Here is a 22,670-nt window from a genome sequence, read left to right on the forward strand (position 1 = left end):
CATTATTTTGGACAACATACATAATTAAAGAATAAATCAAACATCTTATAATATAATATCAACTTATATCTTGTCTCATAATTAGAAAAATATACTTAAAATATTAAAGAGAAAATAATACATGTTACAAAACTAAAGTCTCAAATGAAAACTTTTTAGAGTTTGTCAAAAAAGACCTTACTTTATTATATAAGATATAGATTTTTTTTTTGAACAACTATTATATAAGATATAGATATACACAAAAATTATAACTAAGTAGAGATCATGGATTATTATTTGAATAATGTTATCTTCTCGATTGTTCTCACATTTTCTATCTCTCTCAATATTTTGTTTCTCATACAAAGCGCTGTAGACCGTTTTTTTGGTGGTCGTAAGCAGCTGCCTCCATGCCCACGAGGATTTCCAATCATTGGGAACTTAGTAGGAATGCTCAAGAACCGACCAACCTCCAAATGGATAGTTCGTGTAATGAACGATATGAAGACGGATATAGCCTGCTTCCGGTTTGGTCGTGTTCATGTCATTGCCATAACATCTGATATAATTGCTCGAGAAGTCGTTAGAGAGAAAGACGCAGTTTTTGCGGACAGGCCAGACTCTTATTCTGCCGAGTATATTAGTGGCGGGTAAGTATAACGAATTTTATAACAAACTAGATAACAACTCCTATTATGTGTAGAATTAAATAATTATTAAATAATTTTACTGTAATTTCTATTTATAAAATCTATTATACTTATCAGTAAAAATACTATTTGGAATATAAAATTTAGTTTGTGTAGTATATATTTTTAGTTTTATATGAATATGAAAATTTTTGTATAATCATATGAATTATAATAATATCAATCATATGAACAAAAAAAAAATCATTTTAAAGATTTATGAAAGTGTAATTAAGCGATATAATTAAGTTAGAAATAGATTTTACAAAACTCCTATCACTTAGTTTAGTCCAAGTTTTTTTTGCTTCAGCGGGGGTAGAGCAGTTTGGTAGCTCTAATATAAGAATTTAATTTCTTTTATTATTTACTTTTTCTTGGACAAATACAATGTTTGTAAATATAAATATTATTAAAACTGAAGACAAATTAAAAAATAGTCTATCCGCATGTTACGTCAACATTTTTCAGAGAATGTTTCTTTATTAATATATAGATGATCTGAAATGGTCAATATAAAAAATTGTCCAAGTTACATAACAATTTATTTTTAGAAAAGCTTATAATTCTCTTGACTCGACAAAATATTATTATTTAACTAAATTAAGAAAACGTGTTAGTTTAATAAAGGTGAAAAACAAAACACTATCATTTTCCTCTGATCATCTTTCCCAGATTATGATTTCTTGTCAATTGAGGGTCAAATTGTCTCCCGGAAACAAATTTTGTGAGTTATTACTATTTTGAAATGGCGGCAAGTGATTTGATTAAACCTTTCATAATTTCTTAAATAATGCATATATAAATTGGATCCACCCATGTGTAAACGCTATAAAGTTCTTAGGTACAATGGGGTAGTGTTCGACGAGTACGGAGAGAGGCAAAAGAAGATGAAGAAAGTGATGTCGTCAGAGTTAATGTCTACAAAGGCTTTAAACTTATTACTCAAAGTAAGAAACTTAGAATCCGACAACCTCCTCGCCTATGTCCTTAACCTATACAACAAAAGTGAGTCCAAGACAAGAAACGGAGTTGTGGTGAACGTGAGGGAGATCGTGTGCACTCACACACACAATGTGAAGATGAGACTCTTGTTTGGTCGGAGAAATTTGAAGGAGGCGACGATTGACGGGAGTCTCGGACTTATAGAGAAAGAACATTTTGACGCCATTTTCAAGGCTCTCGATTGTTTCTTTAGCTTCTACATAGCCGATTACTACCCTTTCTTTAGAGGATGGAACCTCCAGGGAGAGGAGACTGAGTTAAGAGAAGCCGTTGATGTTATTGCTAATTACAATAAGATGATTATCGATGAGAAGATAGAGTTGTGGAGAGGGGAGAATAAAAACTGCGATAATGCGAAGATCAAGGATTGGCTCGACATCCTCTTCACCCTTAAAGATGCGAATGGGAACCCGTTGCTTACCCCGCAAGAAATCACGCATCTCTCTGTGGTTTGTGATCATAGAAATATACTCACTATATATACCAGTTAGTTTTGTAAATATATATTTATTGATAAGTACTTATGGTTTCTTTGCGTTTTTAGCAGGATCTTGATGTAGTAGGGATTGATAATTCAGTGAATGTAATTGAGTGGACACTTGCGGAAATGTTGAACCAGAGAGAGATTCTAGATAAAGCGGTGGAAGAGATCGATATGGTTGTCGGAAAAGATCGACTTGTTCAAGAATCTGACGTACCAAATCTAAACTACGTCAAAGCTTGTTGCAGAGAAACCTTCAGACTTCACCCTACCAATCCTTTCCTCGTCCCTCACATGGCACGGCACGACACAACTCTCGCTGGATATTTCATCCCAAAAGGTATCTCATTTTTTTTCTCTATCCCCCAAAATTTATGCAATTGGTTAGAGGCGTATTAATTTGTCTTCAACCAGAGCCGGCCCAAGACAGAAGCTGTAAGCATCAGCTTGCGGTGGAAAATTATATAGCTCTATAATCGGCTCTATTTTGTAGAAAGTTTGTTTAGCCTAGTGGTATAAGTAGTGGAAGATGTTATGAGTTGTTTAGCTCTGTCTTCAACTCCTATATATACCACATATACTAATATATTTTCCATAATATTTATTCCATTACTATTTTGGATAGAAAATAAATAGATTATGAGTATACAAAATTTCTTATTATCCATCACTCCTTCAATTAATTATGTAATTATTTGATTGTTTATTTAATTCAATATAAATATTGATGTTGCAGGCAGTCATATTCTAGTGAGTCGTCCTGGTGTTGGTCGAAACCCTAAGACATGGGATGAGCCACTCATCTACAGGCCCGAGCGCCACATAACCGGCAAGGAAGTGATGTTGACTGAACCAGACTTACGACTTGTTTCATTTGGAACTGGTAGGCGCGGCTGCGTTGGAGCGAAGCTTGGAACCTCCATGATTGTTACGTTGTTGGGTAGGCTTCTCCAAGGGTTCGACTGGACCATTCCTCCTGGTACGACGGACAAAATCGAGCTAGTCGAGTCGAAAGAAAACTTGTTCATGGCTAATCCTTTGATGGCTTGTGTGAAGCCCAGATTAGATGCCGTCATGTACCCGAAACTCCGGACCGGACCAGTTTGATCCCACCGGTTAACTGTTAGTGTTATTTGACTAAACTCCCGAGTTTGTAGGATTCGTGGCAGTTGAATTGTTCTCCCATATTTCTTAGTTGTAGAAAATCCTCTGTATGATAATTAAGGAGGTGCAGTTTTTTCTTGAGTTTGGCTATTTAAAGCCCTATGAAATAAGAACCAAGATACGGTTTTGCTCTGTTTTCAACATTAACGGCGCCGAATTTATTGTTATTGTCATGTGATGTATGGATTAAATTTGAATTAGTTAACACCGGTTGTATATTATGCGGCCATCTGATGGAAACCACTGCACATATCTTTTTTTCAGTGTCCTTTTTCACAACGAATCTGGGAGGCACTAGCCAAGAAGCTGCTACTCAACAAATACACCGTAGGCTGGCAAGAGATCATGGCATTGCTTGGAAGCGAAGAGCTCCACAAGACCACAAAGCTTATTACCGGTTACGCTTTTCAAAACACAAGACATTCCATTTGGCCGGAGAGAAATGCTCGTCGACATGGAGACCAACCTGCTACAGAGGAGAGGCTAATAAAGCTCATTGATAAAAATATCCGCAACAGACTTAGCACAGCATCCAAACATGGTTTGCTGCAAGATTCTACTAAAACTGTTTTAACTGTTTCAATTATTTCTCCAAACTGTTTTAAGAGGGTTCTAACAAAAGCTTTGTAAAACCTTTATGTTTTTTTTTTAATCTAATTTAACATTATAGTCAAAAAAAAAAAATTGAATTAGTTTTCGTGATGTTGTCGTTTGTTTCGTTGGTCTCTGAACTGAACATGACAAAAATTTAATGGCATGCTTTTGATAATATTTTTTTTTTTTTGAAAAAATGTAAAATTGTATTCAACCAAAAAACGTTTGTACAATAAATGCTTCAGCGTTTGAAAAATGAAATACCGAACAAGTCTGAAACAGTATACTGATTGTCTTAGCAAGAGGATGGACGAACGTGAACTCTTGTAGAGAACCAGAGATGCAGGCCTTCATCGTATCGATGATCGTGTAACCTCAAGATTGAGGTGAGACGATTGCGTACATTTTTGTCAAGGAGCTTTATGATTTGAGCCTGCGGGGAAGGGGCCTCTCCATGTCGTCGAGCGTTCCTCTCACGCCAGAGATGATAGACAGTTGCTTGGAAAACATACTTGAAGAGAAAACGTGGGAGAGGTGATAAAGTCGGGGAGGTAAGCAGCGTGAGCAGAAAGCTCCAGTCTGTTGAGTAGTGAGTCGAGAGCAGTGACTGTGTGAGTTCTCTCCAAATAACTGCAGAGTAAGGACACGAGAAAAATAGGTGATCCCTTGTCTCTTCCGCGCCGGAACAGAGGACACATGTGACCTGTTGCCCCGATGACCAGTGTTTTATGCGATCGCCAGTGTCTAAACGGTTATGAATTGCCAGCCAGAGGATAAACGAATACTTAGGGGTGGAGTAAGAGTACCATACCCCTTTGTACCAATCGACCTTTGCGTGACAGCTGCGAACATTATGCCATGTATGTCGAGAGGAGAAGGTTTTGGAGAACCTGTCACCCTGAGATCGCCATAACAGGGTGTCAGCAGCATTTGGTTGTCGAGTAGAGCGACGTGTAATAGCCTGAAGGGTGTTTTCTATATCATTTAAGACAGCAAACCGATGATGACGAGGCCTGTGCGTGGTTATGGCCTCTTGGACCGTTGCACCCTGCGTAATGCCCAAATCAATGAATCCTCTCGGTCCCACTAGGTCAATTAAACGTCCCGTTGGCGACCATATATCATACCAGAATGATGTTGAAGCCCCGTTATTAACCTCCACCTTAAACATTGTTTTTGCCATTTCCCGATACATTGTTAACTAACCAAAAGGATTCCTTCGGTATTAGATATGTCCAAATCCATTTTACCCAGAGGGTATCTTGTTTCTAGAGGATTCGCCATATTAACTTCAAACAACTGACCTTATTAGCATCAATAAGGGATTTCAGACCCAAACTTCCCTCTTGCTTCGGTTTATAAATTTCAGTCCAAGCTATCTTTGCCTTCTTGGGGTTAAGGTCCGGTCCTGACCACAAGAAAGCAGCACACATTTTCTCTATGTCCCGGAGACACCCTACAGGTAGACGATAGGCATCAACAAGGGATTTCAGACCCAAACCTCCCTCTTGCTTTTGATTATTAGTTTTATAAATAAAGGATTGATAATAAATTTGTGATGATGCGGTAATCTAATTCTTATGCTGGTATAAAAAACCAATGAGAATTACAAAAGAAAGTTTATATATAATTCCTTCCAAAAGAAAGTTTATATATATATATATATATATATTTTCCCGGCACATAGGGTTCCCTTTTATATAGTCAAATCAATACAGTAAAAGAACACGTGTTTTTTGTTTTAAATCATGTGTTGACACCTCATTAAAAATATCTATCCTATCAAATTATAACATTAATACACCTCACCTGATTTTACTCCTACGTGGACTAAACAAAAGAGAAACGAATGAGAGAATATTTCTGCCAGAAGGTCTGCAACTGCAAATATTTCGGATCAACACGGTTCGGGTTTCTCGGTTCTCGAATTTACGGGTAATGAAAAATGTTGCCGAACTAACCGTTAAAAAATTTCGGTTTGGTTCGAATAGGTTTTCGGGTTTTTTGAGTAATGGAAAAAGCTTCTGATTTTGAACCGAATCAACCATGAAGACGATTAGATGATGAAGACCTCGACTGTTGGATGATGAAAACGATGACAGAGCGATGATTGTTTTTGATGAATCGGTAACCTGTTTGGTTATGCATAACATAACCCAACCGAATGCATACCCGAACTACTTGCAGAGATCTTTCCAATTGCAATCGATCAATAACCAAACCCGAACCGATTTGTCCAATTCTCGGTTCGGTTCAGTTCGGAAAAATCGGTTCAGGTAAAAGTCACAGGGCGAGGTGTTGACAGTTCAAATATTTATCCATTAAAATTATAACAATAATACATATCACCTTAATATATGTTACTTGTCAACATTTCAATTATATGAAATATTCCAAAAAAAACAAATAGCGATATTTCGATATTTGGGCATTATTCTTCTTTCCTCTGTGTGTTCTAAAATATGTAAGAGACATGATGATAAAGATCAATCAAACATTCCAGCTATCTCTATCTTTTACAATAGATCTTTCGTTTCGTTTCCCAAATCCCAGTTAGATATTTGCTTCGAAAATCTGCCTTCAAATTTTTGTAAAATTAAATTCTATTATTTTGTATAGATTTGTATTTTAGACCTGCAAGGAGAAAGCTTATGTGAGATGAAGAACAAAGAAGAAGCTCATGATGAAGAAGAAGATGACAAAGAAGTGTTTTGTCAATGACAAGTGTTAATGGACCGTAAGATTGGTCAAATTCTAAATAAAGAAATGTGTTGTGTTAATCATAGTAGCTTCTATTTTGCGGTGTAGAACATATGCAACAGAAGTTCAGTTATAGCTATGAAAAAAAATTTCTAAAAATGTGTAATTGAAAGATTGTTGGGTATAAGTTGGTCTGTCTGGATAATTTGCCGAATCACCATAAATTTCTTTAATAAAGAATACAAAAATGAAGTAGGAGTAAAATTTTCATGTAAAATTAATAAGGCAATAAAATAAACCAAGTGAGAGCTCGAGGCACACATTGAATTGGTATAAGATTGTGACTTTTCTGGAGAGGTATGTTGTTTTCTTTGGGACAACATAATCATTTTTGTTATAACATATTTTTGTGTGGTTGTGAACTTATCTGGTTGTTTATATAATTATTTTTCAGTTATTACATTATCAATATGATTTTCACGAAAAGAAAAACAATTTATTTTCAAAAAATCTCTATACATAACAAAGAATTCATAAAGTATCTATTTTTTATAAGGGAAAATTAAATTAAGAATTTATTTAAATATGTATAATGATAACTATATATTAATTCAGTTACTTTATAAATTTTAAAATGCGAAAAATATACAATAAAATTTGAACAAAAGAACAATACTAAATTTCAATTCTTCAAGCTTTTTAATTGTTCAATCTTATTTATGAATTATGAATTATTATTCGTGTGGACATACATCAGTCAAAAACAAAAAACAAATACAGCAAATCAAAACCACACAATAAATCATATACAAAACAATTCACAAATAAGATGCTAAAGATATAATAAATTTCTAATCCAACACAAACATATAAAAATACAAAAAAAAAAACCACAAAGAAACGTACAAAAATCCTTCCGCACGACATAGCGCCGATACTATCCTAGCAACGAAAGTAATAAACATTTCATGAATGAATCAGACCATAACGTTGTTAAAAAAAAAGAATCAGACCATAAACGTACATAAAAGGCCCAGCCCAGTATTTTCCCGCCGTTTAATTTCGGTAAAGTAAGCTTCAAGAAACGGGTGGAGTGCAAAAATGGAGATATTAAACTTGGAAACTGAGATTAGCATAAGAAGAGAGTATCTAATTCCATCTTTGTTCACAAAGTCATTCTTTTTTCTTCTTTTTTTAAGAATGAAATGATATATTTATATCCATCTCATAAGATCTTCAGTGTATATAATATATAGTTTCATTTTTTCTAGGTTTCGGTACTCATGAGTCATGAGGGTCTATAGTAAAATATGAAGTCCCCATCTGGCCGCGTAAAAACTAGATAACAATTAGTGGTTGACATAAAAAAAAATTAATGATCGTTGCCGCGTAGAATGAAAATAAATAAAACTTAAATGACAGTGAAGCAATAAAATGTTTTATTGGGTGTCTTGAAGAGTAGTCTTCTTTAAATATTCCAGCAAAGAAGGGGGAACAAAAAAAAAAGATTCTATCATTATCAAGAAAAAAACATATTTCTGAATTCGAATTCGAAGAAAGAAGAAGAAGAAAGGAGATGACTATGGGAAATTTCTTAAAGAGATTTGGAAGTGGAAAAAGCAAAAGCAGTCGGAGTATGAGTATAGGAACGACGTCGTCTCAATCTAATGAACCATCACCGTCGGATGCTTCAAGTTCAATCTCCGTTGCCGACGACAAGACCAACGCCGCCAAGAAGAAGTACGCTCTCATCCCTGATCGCTTCTCTTCCCTCGACCAGGTTCTTGTTTTTTTTTTTTTCCTTTTGTTCTGTTTTTTTTTTGTGTTGACTTGACTTTTGGTTCACAATGGTTTCTGCTTCTTTGATGTTCTTCAAAAGGCTAATACAAGAGGCGTATGATTTTTTATTTTTCTCTTTACTCCTACATTGGGACATATTTTGATTTGGTACATTTTCTAGTAGATATGTAAAAATTTCTTTAAAAACCATAATTAGTGAGGAGTTTGTTCTTGAGTGTGATAATTATGGAATGGTGTGGTGGTTTTAAAAGGTATCAAAAGCTCTAAGAGAAGCTGGTCTTGAATCATCCAATCTCATTCTCGGAGTTGATTTCACTAAGAGCAACGAGTGGACTGGTAAGTAGCTACAATAAATACAAACTTAAATTGTAAGTTCACATATTTTGATCAAAAATGTATAAAAGTGTGGTTAACGTGTTCTGTTTCAGGGAAAACTTCTTTTGATGGAAAGTGTCTGCACGCGCTCGGGGAAACACCAAATCCATACGAAAAGGCGATCTTTGTAATCGGCCAAACGTTGGCTCCTTTCGACGAAGACAATCTCATCCCTTGTTTCGGCTTTGGCGATTGTGAGTGTTTTTGTTTGTTTTTCCCCTGAAAATATCATCTTCGATCTCTGTTTCTGAGACTCTGTTTTCTTGCATTATCCAGCAACAACTCACGATGAGGAAGTGTTCGGTTTCCATAGCGACAATTCTCCATGTCATGGCTTCGAAGAGGTCTTAGCATGTTACAGGAGAATTGCACCCGTCTTGCGTCTTTCAGGTCTTTCTTTGAAAATCTATATATACCTTCCATAGCTTTATTACCAAGTCACACAAGCTTCCGTGTTCAAAAGGGCCAACGTCGTATGGACCGCTCATTGATGCTGCCGTTGACATTGTGGAGAAGAACGGTGGACAGTTCCATGTTCTTGTGATCGTCGCGGATGGACAGGTAAAGTTAAAAGCTTTACAAAGAAAAAAGTAAACAAAATACGACACCAATCTTAAAAGGGTACATTCTGAATGCTAAAGGTAACGAGAGGTACAGATATGGCCGAGGGAGAACTCAGTCAACAAGAGAAAACAACCATCGACGCTATTGTAAATGCAAGGTAAAACAAATGCCGATTCAGTTTTATTCATTTTTTCGCAACTCGGTTTTGTGGAATCCAAACAGACCATTTTCGCACCTCCTTTTTCTATCTACAGCTCGTATGCTTTATCGATTGTTTTAGTCGGTGTTGGAGACGGACCATGGGAAGACATGAGGAAGTTCGATGATAAGATCCCTAAGCGTGAATTCGACAACTTTCAGGTATCTTCCCGGTTTCTGTGTTATTTTCCATCTATATGCTCTGCTTCGAGTATCTTCTTGATCTTTATCTTCTCTTCTCTATGCGTAGTTTGTGAATTTCACAGAGATCATGATGAGAAACTCACCAGAGTCTGCCAAAGAAACTGCCTTTGCTCTTGCTGCTCTAATGGAGATTCCCTTTCAGTATCAAGCAGCCATCGAACTCCGCTTACTCGGGTACTTCCATAAGTTTTCACTTCTCAACATAAATAGAACTTTTGTCTTATTGCTTCTTTTTGTTTGTCTAATTGCTTCTGCTGGTCCTTTCTAATTCTGCACCTGTCTATAAAGGAACCCGACGGGCTCAGCTAAGACAGTAGTTCCGAGACCCCCACCAATTCCGTACACGCCTCTAACTAATGCTGAACTACCATCAACTGCATCACCTACATCACCTGAACAAACCCAGGTCTCATAAGTTGCATACTTTACTAATTTTCTGACTTGCCGAATCAACTTCAGTCTCACTCATATGGTATTCCGTTTAACAGAGTTGCCCGATTTGTCTGACTAACCGAAAAGACTTGGCTTTCAGCTGCGGCCACATGGTTAGTTTCACCAAGGAATTTTAACTGCTTGCTTTAAGTTTACTCAAACCAATGCCCATCCATAAATAAACCAGTTTTTAACTTACCTTTGCAATTTCCTTTTGCAGACTTGTGGAGATTGCGGATCCAAAATATCAAGTTGCCCCATCTGCCGAGTACGGATCACTAGCCGGCTACGGCTTTACACATGATGAATGCCCACAAACTGATTTACTGCTCACGGTGTTACACGTGATAAATGCCGACAAGCTTTATTTATGCACATAAGAAACGGTTGCACATACTGTCCTTCCCCTTTGTAAAATCTACAGTTTGGTTTGCCAACTGTCTCTGACAATGTTCCACAATCAGCATGTACAATGCAATTTCGTATGTACTGTAAAACAATAACCTTGCAAGTAAGAATGAAGAAGCAATGTACAAAACATGGGTTTTACACAGTTTTATTCATCATAGCAAAATGTTTGTAGTGACTGAAGTGGCAGCAGTTGGCATAGCACAAAAGCTGTGTCGCTAGATGCTAGTTACAAAATAAAAAAAAACATTACAGCCAGGAAACATGCCATCTTTGCATCAACGAACGAAAGATTCAAGTGAGGGTCATCCACTAACACTGACTCTTCAAAGAATTCATCCTTACTGAGCTTTGGTTGTCACCGTGTCATCTAGCTTTGGCACTGGTTGGATTCTTTGGTAAGGCTTCCTGGTAAGAGTCTCTCCCCTTAAAGCAGCCACGTATCTGTCGTTTGTATCCTGCTTCTGTTTCAACTCACCGAGATACTCAGCTAGCCTCTCTTGGTTTACTTTACCCATCATCTGCAGAAAAGTGTTGTTCATCAGCAGAAGATAACACAAAAAAGATAGAAGCTTACAAAAACCAAAAGTAGTGTCAATAAAGGATTTTCATATGCGGTTCATGTTTAACAATCAGCCTAAGGTTGACATACGACTAAACTTCAACTGAATCGACATTGTGAAGCAGAGCAAGAACAGAAAAACAGAACCCGCAAATGCCTAACTCATCAATCCACCACAACAACTCTAGGGACTCAATCCCATAGGAGGTTTGCAAAGTAGCAGATAACAATTGATTTTAGATCTTCACATAACAAAAGCACGAGATACAACAATCATCAAGATGTTCCACTCATACTCCAACAAAAGTTCCACACATCAAGGTAAGCTCAAGTGACTATGTATGAACAAATTGTAACCAATCAAGCTCAAGAATCTAGCCATCCTATGAGCCTCAATAGAAGAAGACCAACTACATATTTCTAATTTCAAACATCTATCAGGTTCATGAAACATCTTTAAGATCCGATGATTAGCGGATACATTTAACAGGTCAGGAATCGCATCAACGACCAATCAAAAATGCTTAAAGAGAAGAGCACAATCACAGGGAACAATCAGGAAAGGTCTTCGGTAGAGAGATACATACGAGGGTGTCGGGGCGAGCGGATTTACGGAGGCGGGCTTCGAGCTCCGGGTTACTGGAATTGGTGACCTGCATAACACCATAGCCAATCACGCCGGGAATGACACCGCACAAAGTAGCGAACGTGAAGAAGAAGGATCTGGAATCTCGCGTCTTCATCACTAGCCATCTCCATGTGTTGCTCTTCTCATACATGAACGACATCTCTCCTTCTCTCTCTCTCTCCGACTCACCGTTTTTTTCTCGCCGGGGGTTTTCTTAGGGTTGTAGATTTCGTGGTCTCAACACATTACAGGTAGGCACTTTTGCGTATATGCAAAAAACCTCCCATATTTCTATATATTTATTTCTGGGCCCCAAATATTCTTAATATTCGGATCTTACACCTGATAATTTTGATATTATATTTAGTCCCCTCTAATTTTTTTAGTTATGTCAGAAACACACAAGGTTTGTGTTTGTATCAAGAACACCCTATATTTTTGGGGAGTTTGCGAACATATTAATTTGTGGAAAAGAAAAAAATATGAGATAAATGTCCAAAAATATTAGTAAAGAATTTTACTTACGCAAAATATCCCATACTTTCATTTTACTAGCATCTGTGATATGTTTGGAAAATATTATCTTTTTATCACAGACAATAATATCATCTCATATGTTTTGAATTTATTTTCTGTTGATTGACCGGATGATAACCAATTCATCAGTGAATTTTTTCGTAATAGCAGTTCGTTGATTACAGTCAACTTAATCCGCTTTTCAAGAAAAGAAAATAGAGGCATAGAGTAATTGAAGGATGGTCAAGTAATTGTAAACCCATATCAACTCCAACCAAATGTAAAGTAATTAGTTTTTTTTTCTAAATTACTTTAGGAAATTATATATTCTTGATTTATAAAACAGTTTCAGTTTCTTTTTCCCCAACAAACGATTTTTTCTTTCTTTCTTAGTCTTCTTCTCATCATCACGTTTGAAGAATGCTCATGATCATCGAATCAAGAAGAAGAAAAAGATGGATCCAAAGTTATTGTTTTGCTTACCACAAGGAGATGCATTGTTCAATCCCCTTAATACCATGTTTATTCAAATGGCTTGCATTCTCGTCTTCTCACAGTTGTTCTATCTCCTTCTTAAACCGTGTGGCCAAGCTGGTCCTGTTGCCCAGATTCTCGTAAGAATATTTTATTTCTTGCGTTACAAGAAAGACTCAGTTTTTAGGGCTGTGAAAAATTTCTAACAATATTTTATGTTTTGTTACCCATCTTTGGGTTTTTTTTTAGGCTGGGATTGTGTTGAGTCCTGTTCTGCTCTCTAGAATACCTACAGTGAAGGAATTCTTCCTCCAAAAAAACGCAGCAGATTATTACTCTTTCTTCTCTTTCGCTTTGCGAACATCTTTCATGTTCTTGATCGGTCTTGAAGTCGACCTACATTTCATGAAAAGAAATTTCAAGAAAGCAGCAGTGATTACCTGCAGCTCATTCTTGGCGTGCGGCCTCCTGAGTTTCGCTTTCTTATGGTTATTCATCCCTATGTTTGAGATCAAAGAAGATTACTTTACGCTTTTCTTGGTTCTTCTCATTACCGTCTCTAACACGGCATCTCCTGTTGTATTCCGTTCAATAGCCGACTGGAAACTAAACACATCTGAGATCGGACGGCTAACAATCTCATGTGCGCTGTTCATCGAATTAACAGACGTCGTTCTCTACACTGTAATCATTGCGTTCATCTCTGGATCTATGATAGGTGATCTCGTCCTATTTGTTTTCGGGACTGGATTCCTAATTTTGCTCAACAGGTTCTTAGCTCCATGGCTTCCAAAGAGGAACCCTAAAGAGAAGTACCTCTCAAAGGCTGAAACTTTGGTTTTCTTCATCTTCCTTCTCATCATCGGTATAACAATCGAATCCTACGATGTCAATTCCTCGGTTTCGGTTTTCGCCATCGGCATAATGTTTCCTCGACAAGGAAAGACTCACAGAACGTTGATTCAACGGCTTAGTTACCCGATCCACGAGTTTGTTCTCCCGGTTTACTTTGGCTACATCGGCTTCAGATTCAGCATCATCGCGTTAACCACACGCTATTACATCGGTCTAGTTATTATAGTGATTGTAACCTTAGCTGGGAAATTTATTGGTGTAATAAGCGCTTGTATGTACCTCAAGATCCCCAAGAAACATTGGTTTTTCTTACCCGCCATTCTCTCTGTTAAAGGCCATGTGGGTCTTCTTCTTCTCGACTCAAACTATTCCGAAAAGGTACGTCTACATAATGTTCTAGAGTCTCATATTTTTTTTTTCAAGAAAATATAAGAGTTACCATAACAAATATTGAACATAGCTTACAATATTATTGAACTGATTCATCTTCATGACAATATCAATTATCCTTCAAAAACTTATTGTTCTTTTTGTGACAATGTTTGTCTGAATCTACCTGTAGAAATGGTGGACCACAACAATCCATGATATGATGGTGGCTGCTTTGGTGATCACGACGCTAGTAAGCGGTGTTCTGGCGTCTTTCTTGCTTAAAGGAAGAGAGAAAGACTTTGCTTACGAGAAGACTTCGCTTGAGTCTCACGACACCAACGAGGAATTACGCGTTTTATCCTGCGTATACGGAGCCCGTCAAGCTCGCGGTGCGATCTCTCTTGTCTCGGCCTTGAGCGGTTCTCGCGGAGCTTCGAAGCCGTTCTCGCCTCTGCTTATGCACCTTGTACCGCTTCCCAAGAAAAGAAAATCTGAATTGATGTATCATGAGCACGACGAAGATGGAGCCAATGCGAATGGAGATGACGAATTCGGGACCAACGATGGTTTAGAGATCAACGATTCGATTGATTCGTTTGCTAAAGACAGCAAAATCTTGATCCAACAGGTGAAACTCGTGACGCAGATGCTTAACATGCACGCAGAGATCTGTAATGCAACAGAGGATCTTCGCGTTTCGATTGTATTTCTTCCGTTTCATAAACACCAGAGGATTGATGGGAAGACTACAAACGATGGAGAACTTTTAAGACAGATGAACCGGAATGTTCTAAGGCACGCTCCGTGTTCGATCGGTATTTTCGTGGACCGAAACATAACGGGATTTCAGCAGCCGCACGGGTTTGACTCGGTACAACACGTTGCGGCATTGTTCTTTGGTGGTCCGGATGATCGCGAGGCTCTTGCTCTGTGCAAATGGCTCTCGAACAACGCCCTAATTCATCTCACAGTTATACAGTTCGTGTCGGAGGATTCAAAGGCAGAGACTCCGGTTGGAAATGCGACAACACGAGATAATAACGAGGTTTTTTTGGATGTAATGGGAAGGGATCAAACTGAACAAGAAACAGATCGGAGCTTCTTAGAAGAATTCTATAACAGGTACCTTATTTATACATTGTTTTGTCACTACTCTGTTTTGTGTACTTTGTTTCTGATAAGAGCTCCGTTTCCCGCCGCTACTTTGTTTCGTTGTCTCTGGTCTGAGTTTAAGGAAACTGTAATTTACAGAGTTAAAAATTGAGTTTCCATCAAAGAAACGACTTTTGATATTATTTTTTGACTGTACAACAGATTTGTAACGACGGGAGAAGTGGGGTTCATAGAGAAGCGTGTGAGCAATGGACCGCATACGCTGACGATTCTAAGAGAGATCGGAGAGATGTATTCACTGTTTGTGGTCGGAAAGAGCAGAGGAGATTGTCCTATGACGCTGAGGATGAAAGATTGGGAAGAGTGTCCGGAGCTAGGAACTGTCGGTGATTTCTTGGCTTCATCTTTAGATGTAAATGCGTCTGTATTAGTAGTTCAAAGACAAAGATATTCACACGATAGCTTTTTAGATGATTAGCAAACGTTTTTAGTTTATGGAAATTTTATTATCAGAACCTAAACCTAAAAAACAAAATGATTCAGTTTATGAAGAATTTAAGACATGCCATTGTAGGTGTCACATATGAATTACTCTGAAAATTTAACAGATGGCTTGATTAACCGGAGCTTAACGGTATTACCGGAATTAAATGGTTCTGTTCAGAGACAATTATATATGGAAATTGAGTAAAAGAATATATAGGTTTCTGAAACTCTGTTTTCAGCAACTATGGCTACTCTTCAAGGCTTGGTCTCTCTGCTCTTGTGCTTCCATTGTATCACATAGACTTGACCCTTTGGTCTCAGGAAGAAGCAAAACGAATAACCCTACACCTGACATCGTAAATCCAAAAACTGCAAAAGATAGTGACGGAAGATTTCTTCCAACCGAAGCAATGATTGGACAACAAGCTCCTCCAACCACAAGCGCTTGTCTAAGCATCGTTGTTGCGCTATTTCTCACGCATGTAGGGAATAGCTCAACCATATAAACCGCCATTAAATTGAATCCAATCCTAGCGCAAAAGAAAGAACCGAGTTCGAGAGCGAATGCGATTTTTGTTCTCCCCAAAAGGCTCATAACGAAACATAGCACTCCTGATGCACCTCCAATTAAGCAATTTACAAGCATAGAGCTTCTCCTGCTAAATTTCTCTAGCAAGATCGGTGTGATAACAAACGTCGGTAACTCCACCATTGCGTTTAGGGCTTCGCTCAGATAGATGTTCACTTTTATGTCTCTAACCGCTAATGGAACTCCATAGTACGACATTCCCAACCCAAACATTATGATCATAACAAGTACGATTCTTCGAAAAGCCCATTTCCTGATGAACAAGTCCTTGATAGAAGAGCTTGAAGTTAGTTCTAATGTTTCTTTTGGAGGTAACCTAGAAAACGCGGATTCCAAGTAACCTCTCTTTGCAGGTGAAATTCTTTTGAGCACTTCAATGGCTTCATCATTCTTCCCTTCCAAATGGAGCCAGCGCGGCGACTCTAGGGCAAAAAAATAGATGAAAATACTGTGGATTCCTGCAGGAACGGATGTGCATAGATAGAGAACTTTCCAGGAATCGTGTCGGACAAGGTAAGCGATTCCAGATAGCGACATGAACCCTAACACAAACAGAGTAAAAGGAATCATAGTAGCTCGCGGTCTCCATTTAGTGGAAACTCGCTCACTTATCAGAACTAACGCGTATGTACCAGTCTGGGAACGGGCGAATCCGATCACGAACTTTAAGAAAGAGTAGATCCATATGTTGGAGGATAAAGAAATCGAGATTCCAGTGAGTGACATTGCGAAAGTCGAGAAAAAAAGAAGTTGCTTCCGTCCCAAGGTACCGTCTGGGATCATAGCCAAGAAGATTCCTCCAACTATAGAACCCACATAAAAAGTTGAACTAGGTAGACTTCTGAGAAGGGAGCTCGAGCACTCGAGATCGAACTCGGAAATGACTGATTTACCCTTGAAACCACCGTCGTCCCACTCCCAAGCTGACCGGGGAATCTTACAGATATCGGTAGTTGCCGGATTGCAGATCGTGTGGTCGAGACAGTGCCACGTAGGATATGCATCTGTGAAGACGGTGATGAATATCTGGTGGGAATCGAAGGTTAAGGCGAGTCCAACAAGAACTATCTGTAAGAACTGCGAGAATCCGAAATCAGACAAGCTTTGTTCGAGGATCTTGCCGAAAGTTAGAGGCGACGAAGTGTCTTCATCTTCTTCAAGGTGTGTCAACAATGGTGCTGACGAATCCGCCATTGTTGCTTACTTTAATCGATCTTGTTGAGGTCGTGAGAATTATTACATCAAAAATTAAAACAATCAAACTAGTGGTACTTGACTCATATATAATCTGAAAACCAACATCTCGCATTTAGTGTGTGGTCAAGAGATCTGATCTCTATAATGATCGATCAGTGATTGAGATTTGTATTTTATTTTGTCTTTTCGAACAACTGTTTAAGATTTGTATCTTTGTGGCCCTTCACCTTTTAAGTATTAAATAGCCAATAATTGAAGCACAATATGAATAAAATACATATTTGCTGATGTAAGTACGTGCGACTTACCACCACCATGGATACTTCTGCTTATAAATTAATAGTGGGCCATTAAGTAAAGCCCAGTATAAGGTTAGCTCAGACTCAAATTGTAAAGCCCGGTTTGTTATACCTCGCACGTGTGTCCCACGTCGACAGGTACGTTGTGTTTCCACTTGTTGCAGAGCATGGGTGAGAGACATGACCACTTGTCACTTGAGTCTTAACGTCTCGCCAAGAAATTATGTAATTTTTCTTTTTTTTTTTGAAGATTATACAACGAATAAAGCAAGGGGACTATGAAATCGAATAGTGTTATTATAAGCTTGGATTATAAGATTTCTATATCTGCATCTACCGCTACCATTCTCACTGGTGACTTGCCACCTTGTGTTAGATATATATATTGTTAAAATGAATATGCATCTCGAATAATTGAAACAAAAGAATATGCACATTCGAACGCAGTGAATTGTGCTTATTATACATTTTTTTAATATATAATTAGGGTTATGTAGTTATTTTTTGTATGAGTTAAATCTGTTAACCACTAAATCAATAATCAATATTAACAAATACTCTTATATAATTGTATGCATAACTTTATGAATCCAAATTTATATGAGATATATGGAAATTTTTGTGGTCAATATTTTGGTTTCTCACGACGAATTGAACTATTGAAGAGTTCGAATCCCAAAGACATCCGGAGAATAAAAGGGGGATAAAGACTGAAAACAAAAGATAAAAACTGTATTTGATATAATCTTTTGTAATGGGGACTTTATTAAAAGACACAACATTTGACAAAAAGAAAACTACAACAGTATTAAAAATTCATTAATCGACAGTAATATCACTGGTTGTAGTGTCATTTTCCAAGAAAGATCATACCTAGAGATCGTAATTACAACTACATTAAAACTGATTAGCATAGATATCCTCAAAAGACAAGACAAAGATCATATGGTAATCGAGTTAATATGATATTCAAATTTAAAGGACCAAAAAAGTGTGTGAATTGATCGAAGACTCAAAAGGAGAGCCCATAATGTACAAAAAGAAACTGCACGGATCGGATCTATTCACATGACTCGGATTTCATTCCATGTTATTAGCTTGCTAGTCGTTGTTCCACATTTCCTTTCCACGTATGACTAATAATAGATACATTGTCTCTTCAAGTTAGATAGACAACATTTTTGCCGAAAAAAGATAGAAAGAAAAGCATTTGTAACATAACTCTTGATAATTCATACGACAAAAATAAAACCATATTATAGTCTTTAGATTCAAAAAACTACAGTCATATAAAAATTTAATTTTGTTCACGTATATATACAACTGAATGGTGAATATATAATATATAAATAAATTTCTCATCAAGCGGAATCGTAGAATACACGGTCTTTAGATGTGTAGTAACATTTAGTAATAGATTCCATTAGTTAACTGAATTATTCAGGAATTCTTAAAATCCAAATTAAGTTTTGTTTATTGTCAATATTTAATTTGGACTAACTATAAGCTTCTTTCCATGTAATTAAAATTATAATGTTAAACTTCTGGGACCGCTATACTGATAAAATGTCCCTTTTGTCTCTCTCTCTACACACATATACATCTCTATATATACAAATATGCCAATAATCTCTTTCCATTACAAAACCATTCTATTAGATATTCCAAAAAAAAAAAAAAAAAAAAGAAAGAACTCACAAACATCCCACTTATATATCATCATCACTCTTTGATAACAATGAGCAACTCAAAATCATACTGGAGAAAGCAAAGATGGGGAACGCCGCCACAAGCCCTAACACCGTTAATGGAAGGACCAGATCCAGATATGCAAGACGAAAGAACCAAGAAGGAGAGCTCATGGGAAGCGATTAGGGAATGGTTCAAGGTTCATAAGGGCATATCTGGAAATATGTCATCTCCGTCGGTCCAACCACTTTGCAACAGTTATGACGTCCCGGCCAAGGGACAAGACTTGAGGCTCTTGCTCGGGGTCTTGGGTTGTCCTCTTGCTCCAATATCCGTTCTCGTCTCCGACCTATTTCCTGATGATCCTCTTCTTGGTTCTTTCCAAATCAAGAATGTCCCATTTGTGAGTATTACTATTTAATCTATCTTTTGGTTTATATTTCTATTTATTTACAATGCACAACTTTTATTTGTGTTTCTCTAATTAATATTTTCTTTAAATATATAACACAATCTAAAAAATATAATAGATTAAGTATATATATATGACATTTATATATAGTTGAGTGGAAATCTTATACGGTCGGTTAATTCTTTGAACTGGAGAAAAAGTCGTTTGAATAGATGTCTTTGAGATAAGATTGGTTGAAAAAATGCTCAAAGGTACGATAATGTTTTTTTGGGGCCAAAAAACATGTGAAATAACCATGTCAAACTCTTAAAATTAAACATCAAAGGTAAACCAATATTATTCTTTCCCATTTGATTATGCAAACTGCAAAATACTTAGTATGATGTTAGGTATATATTCATCATTTAGATTGGTAGTTAATGATACATACATATAAAATACAGGAGACGTCGACAGCGCATTATATAATACAACAATACTTAGCGGCGACGGGATGTCTAAAGAAAGCGAAGGCGGCCAAGAACATGTACGCGACAGGGATAATGAAAATGAGTTGCTGTGAGACGGAGATCGCCGCCGGAAAAAGCGTGAAGACACTAGGCGGCGGTGGAAACGGTCGGAGCGGAGATAGTGGTTGCTTTGTATTGTGGCAGATGCAGCCTGGAATGTGGTCTCTCGAGCTTGTACTCGGTGGTACTAAACTCATATCCGGGTCAGACGGTAAAACCGTTTGGCGCCATACGCCATGGCTCGGCACTCACGCAGCTAAAGGCCCTCAACGTCCACTTCGACGCCTAATCCAGGTAATAATTTCATATTTTAAAACCACAAAACCTAACTTTAGTTTTAGAAAAAAAAAACAATTAAACTATGATTTAGAAGCAAATAATTGCATAATGCTTGGCAAAAGGAGACAGATGACGTAACGAGATTGTCCGAGAGATAAGGACGTGGAAGGAAAAAGAGTGGTCGCTGTCCAATAAGAAACCAAAGCTAATGAGAAAAAGAAATTAAAAATATACTAACCTGACAAGTGATGGAGAAGCTGTCTCCTCTTTTTTCTTGCTTTCTCTTGAAACTTCAAAATCAAACCAAACCCCTCGTTCCATTTACCCACCACTCTTGACTCTTCCACCACCGCACGTGGTCTCTCCTTTCCTGTCACGTGACGTCATCTGTTTCCTGAGTCGTTAGATTTGGTTTCTTGTTCTTTAACTCTTTAAGATTAATCCGTACTTACTATTTACGAAATGTGTTGCTAATGTTGAAATTTTACTTCCTTATTTAGTAAGGTATGAGGTTTTTGTCCTAGATTATTATTGTTGGGGGGGGGGGTTATATTTATATTTCTAATAGTATTATAAAAAGATGGTGAAACTAAATTGTAGTGAATATATGATAGTAATACTAGTATGAATGAAACCGTATGTAATGAATATGCTTCATCATGAATACGATCTTACATTCAAAGTGGGGGGAACTTCTTGGGATTATCAAAGTTTGTCTTTCGCTTTATCTTTTTTTTTTTGTTTCTTTTAAATCTTTTGCTTTATTGTTCTTGTCGTTCAGACACCAACGAATATTTGCGGGACACATTTTTCTTGAATATATTTTAAATTAGTAGTAATTACTATAAATATTGTGAATATTAATTCACAAAGACACGTTTGTTTTTGTGATTGGGCTACAGGGCTTGGACCCAAAAACGACAGCAAGCCTATTCGCCAAAGCCCAATGCTTAGGCGAGCGAAGAATCGGCGATGATGACTGTTTCGTCCTCAAAGTATCCGCGGATCGTGACTCGTTGATTGAACGGAACGACGCCGGAGCTCCGGCCGAAGTTATACGCCACGCACTGTACGGATACTTCTGCCAAAAAAGCGGTCTCTTGGTGTATTTAGAGGACTCGCACCTCACTAGGGTTATCACGATCTCGCCTGAAGACGAGGCGGTTTACTGGGAGACGACAATCGGAACTAGCATCGGAGATTACCGTGACGTCGACGGAGTAGCCATCGCGCATTGCGGACGCGCCGTGGCGACGGTGTTCCGATTCGGGGAGACGTCGTTGCAAAATAGCAGGACGAGGATGGAGGAGATTTGGAGGATAGACGACGTCGTTTTCGATGTGCCGGGTCTCTCGTTGGACTCCTTTATTCCTCCCGCGGATATTTTTGAAGATACTAATTATAATAATTATAACATTAACATCAATGTTAATTCTCGATAATTATTATTTTGGACTTACTTAATATTGGTGGGTTAGTTAGTGATGGTATATGTATGTACATGTTTTGTTTTATAAAAAAAAAAATCTAAAAAAACATGTTTTTTTTTTTTTTTTGTAATTTGGGTTTGTAACTTGTAACTTTGTAATATAATGACGAACTCTAATATTGGTTTAACAAAAATCCATGTGTTTCTGTGATCAAAAAAGAAAAGATAATGGCTTATATATACAATATACTACTGTGTGACCAGAAAAAAAGAGAGACTTATTTGTACTTCTTTCAAAATGATTCTACTTTTTTTGGTTGTTCTTTACATTTCTAGAGAATTGTATTGATACTAATTAAGGTGTATAATTACCGAATTGGGAAAATCAATCCATGTGTATTTTTCTTTTCTTTTTATGGCTGTACAGTCACACACTAATCTGACTACTACTAGGTCGACAGTCACCAAATCAACCATATTTACAAAACAAAAAAAAAAACAAAAAAGTAAAAAGAAGAAAGAGGAATAATATGTAATTTGGCTTAATGCCTTAATCTTTTGTTGTTATCGAAGTCTTTTATTAAAGATTCTGTGTGGGTTACATAATTTAGGCCCAAAAACATTTTGATATTTCTAGTTGGGCCTGGTCCTGGTGAACAAGTAATCAA

At 37.2% G+C, this 22,670-nt stretch overlaps 7 protein-coding genes across 7 annotated transcripts; 4 read left to right on the forward strand and 3 right to left on the reverse strand.

Annotated features, from left to right (window-relative positions):
- The first annotated feature begins 251 nt into the window (after nt 1-251).
- On the forward strand, nt 252-3,459 carry CYP79C1 (cytochrome P450, family 79, subfamily C, polypeptide 1). The gene is made up of 4 exons (XM_010476190.3): nt 252-632; nt 1,513-2,122; nt 2,221-2,494; nt 2,891-3,459. The coding sequence occupies exons 1-4, from the start codon at nt 268-270 to the stop codon at nt 3,259-3,261; spliced, it is 1,620 nt and encodes a 539-aa protein (XP_010474492.2). The 5' UTR covers nt 252-267; the 3' UTR covers nt 3,262-3,459.
- Nucleotides 3,460-4,207: 748 nt separating this feature from the next.
- Nucleotides 4,208-5,095, reverse strand: LOC147926031 (uncharacterized). Its single transcript, XM_087492840.1, has one exon. The coding sequence runs from the start codon at nt 5,093-5,095 to the stop codon at nt 4,208-4,210; it is 888 nt and encodes a 295-aa protein (XP_087348966.1).
- A 2,729-nt stretch (nt 5,096-7,824) lies between these two features.
- Nucleotides 7,825-10,723, forward strand: RGLG4 (Ca(2)-dependent phospholipid-binding protein (Copine) family). The gene is made up of 11 exons (XM_010474490.2): nt 7,825-8,392; nt 8,664-8,748; nt 8,841-8,981; nt 9,064-9,177; nt 9,251-9,348; nt 9,429-9,508; nt 9,606-9,711; nt 9,800-9,927; nt 10,042-10,159; nt 10,242-10,298; nt 10,406-10,723. Exons 1-11 carry the CDS (start codon nt 8,189-8,191, stop codon nt 10,487-10,489), a joined length of 1,215 nt encoding a protein of 404 aa, XP_010472792.2. The 5' UTR covers nt 7,825-8,188; the 3' UTR covers nt 10,490-10,723.
- Nucleotides 10,715-12,125, reverse strand: LOC104752372 (uncharacterized). Its single transcript, XM_010474489.3, has 2 exons — nt 11,743-12,125; nt 10,715-11,114 (listed from the first exon to the last, which is right to left on the reverse strand). Exons 1-2 carry the CDS (start codon nt 11,941-11,943, stop codon nt 10,935-10,937), a joined length of 381 nt encoding a protein of 126 aa, XP_010472791.1. The 5' UTR covers nt 11,944-12,125; the 3' UTR covers nt 10,715-10,934.
- Nucleotides 12,126-12,590: 465 nt separating this feature from the next.
- CHX2 (cation/H+ exchanger 2) lies at nt 12,591-15,674 on the forward strand. Its single transcript, XM_010474491.2, has 4 exons — nt 12,591-12,913; nt 13,023-14,006; nt 14,191-15,122; nt 15,315-15,674. Exons 1-4 carry the CDS (start codon nt 12,755-12,757, stop codon nt 15,589-15,591), a joined length of 2,352 nt encoding a protein of 783 aa, XP_010472793.2. The 5' UTR covers nt 12,591-12,754; the 3' UTR covers nt 15,592-15,674.
- LOC104752375 (organic cation/carnitine transporter 5) lies at nt 15,657-17,591 on the reverse strand. The gene has a single exon (XM_010474493.2). It carries the CDS (start codon nt 17,380-17,382, stop codon nt 15,835-15,837), a length of 1,548 nt encoding a protein of 515 aa, XP_010472795.2. The 5' UTR covers nt 17,383-17,591; the 3' UTR covers nt 15,657-15,834.
- A 1,690-nt stretch (nt 17,592-19,281) lies between these two features.
- On the forward strand, nt 19,282-22,196 carry LOC104705082 (C-type mannose receptor (DUF620)). Its single transcript, XM_010421072.2, has 3 exons — nt 19,282-19,776; nt 20,229-20,588; nt 21,476-22,196. The coding sequence occupies exons 1-3, from the start codon at nt 19,423-19,425 to the stop codon at nt 22,013-22,015; spliced, it is 1,254 nt and encodes a 417-aa protein (XP_010419374.2). The 5' UTR covers nt 19,282-19,422; the 3' UTR covers nt 22,016-22,196.
- Nucleotides 22,197-22,670: the final 474 nt, after the last annotated feature.

The sequence above is a fragment of the Camelina sativa genome, chromosome 16 (assembly GCF_030686135.1).
Source record: "Camelina sativa cultivar CO46 ecotype springtype chromosome 16, ASM3068613v1".
NCBI lineage: Eukaryota > Viridiplantae > Streptophyta > Magnoliopsida > Brassicales > Brassicaceae > Camelina > Camelina sativa.

What these genes read in the sequence shown, in the direction of transcription:
- RGLG4 (XM_010474490.2), top strand. Translation starts at nt 8,189, where the DNA reads ATGACTATGGGAAATTTCTTAAAGAGATTTGGAAGTGGAAAAAGCAAA. An exon ending in TAAGAGCAACGAGTGGACTG is followed by an intron (nt 8,749 to 8,840) that starts GTAAGTAGCTAC and finishes GTTCTGTTTCAG; the next exon opens with GGAAAACTTCTTTTGATGGA. An exon ending in GTGAATTCGACAACTTTCAG is followed by an intron (nt 9,712 to 9,799) that starts GTATCTTCCCGG and finishes CTCTATGCGTAG; the next exon opens with TTTGTGAATTTCACAGAGAT.
- LOC147926031 (XM_087492840.1), bottom strand. Translation starts at nt 5,095, where the DNA reads ATGGCAAAAACAATGTTTAAGGTGGAGGTTAATAACGGGGCTTCAACA.
- LOC104752375 (XM_010474493.2), bottom strand. Translation starts at nt 17,382, where the DNA reads ATGGCGGATTCGTCAGCACCATTGTTGACACACCTTGAAGAAGATGAA.
- CHX2 (XM_010474491.2), top strand. Translation starts at nt 12,755, where the DNA reads ATGGATCCAAAGTTATTGTTTTGCTTACCACAAGGAGATGCATTGTTC. An exon ending in GTCCTGTTGCCCAGATTCTC is followed by an intron (nt 12,914 to 13,022) that starts GTAAGAATATTT and finishes GTTTTTTTTTAG; the next exon opens with GCTGGGATTGTGTTGAGTCC. An exon ending in ACTCAAACTATTCCGAAAAG is followed by an intron (nt 14,007 to 14,190) that starts GTACGTCTACAT and finishes ATCTACCTGTAG; the next exon opens with AAATGGTGGACCACAACAAT.
- LOC104705082 (XM_010421072.2), top strand. Translation starts at nt 19,423, where the DNA reads ATGAGCAACTCAAAATCATACTGGAGAAAGCAAAGATGGGGAACGCCG. An exon ending in AAATCAAGAATGTCCCATTT is followed by an intron (nt 19,777 to 20,228) that starts GTGAGTATTACT and finishes TATAAAATACAG; the next exon opens with GAGACGTCGACAGCGCATTA. An exon ending in CACTTCGACGCCTAATCCAG is followed by an intron (nt 20,589 to 21,475) that starts GTAATAATTTCA and finishes ATTGGGCTACAG; the next exon opens with GGCTTGGACCCAAAAACGAC.
- LOC104752372 (XM_010474489.3), bottom strand. Translation starts at nt 11,943, where the DNA reads ATGTCGTTCATGTATGAGAAGAGCAACACATGGAGATGGCTAGTGATG. An exon ending in CCGCTCGCCCCGACACCCTC is followed by an intron (nt 11,115 to 11,742) that starts GTATGTATCTCT and finishes ACTTTTCTGCAG; the next exon opens with ATGATGGGTAAAGTAAACCA.
- CYP79C1 (XM_010476190.3), top strand. Translation starts at nt 268, where the DNA reads ATGGATTATTATTTGAATAATGTTATCTTCTCGATTGTTCTCACATTT. An exon ending in GCCGAGTATATTAGTGGCGG is followed by an intron (nt 633 to 1,512) that starts GTAAGTATAACG and finishes TAAAGTTCTTAG; the next exon opens with GTACAATGGGGTAGTGTTCG. An exon ending in AAATCACGCATCTCTCTGTG is followed by an intron (nt 2,123 to 2,220) that starts GTTTGTGATCAT and finishes CGTTTTTAGCAG; the next exon opens with GATCTTGATGTAGTAGGGAT.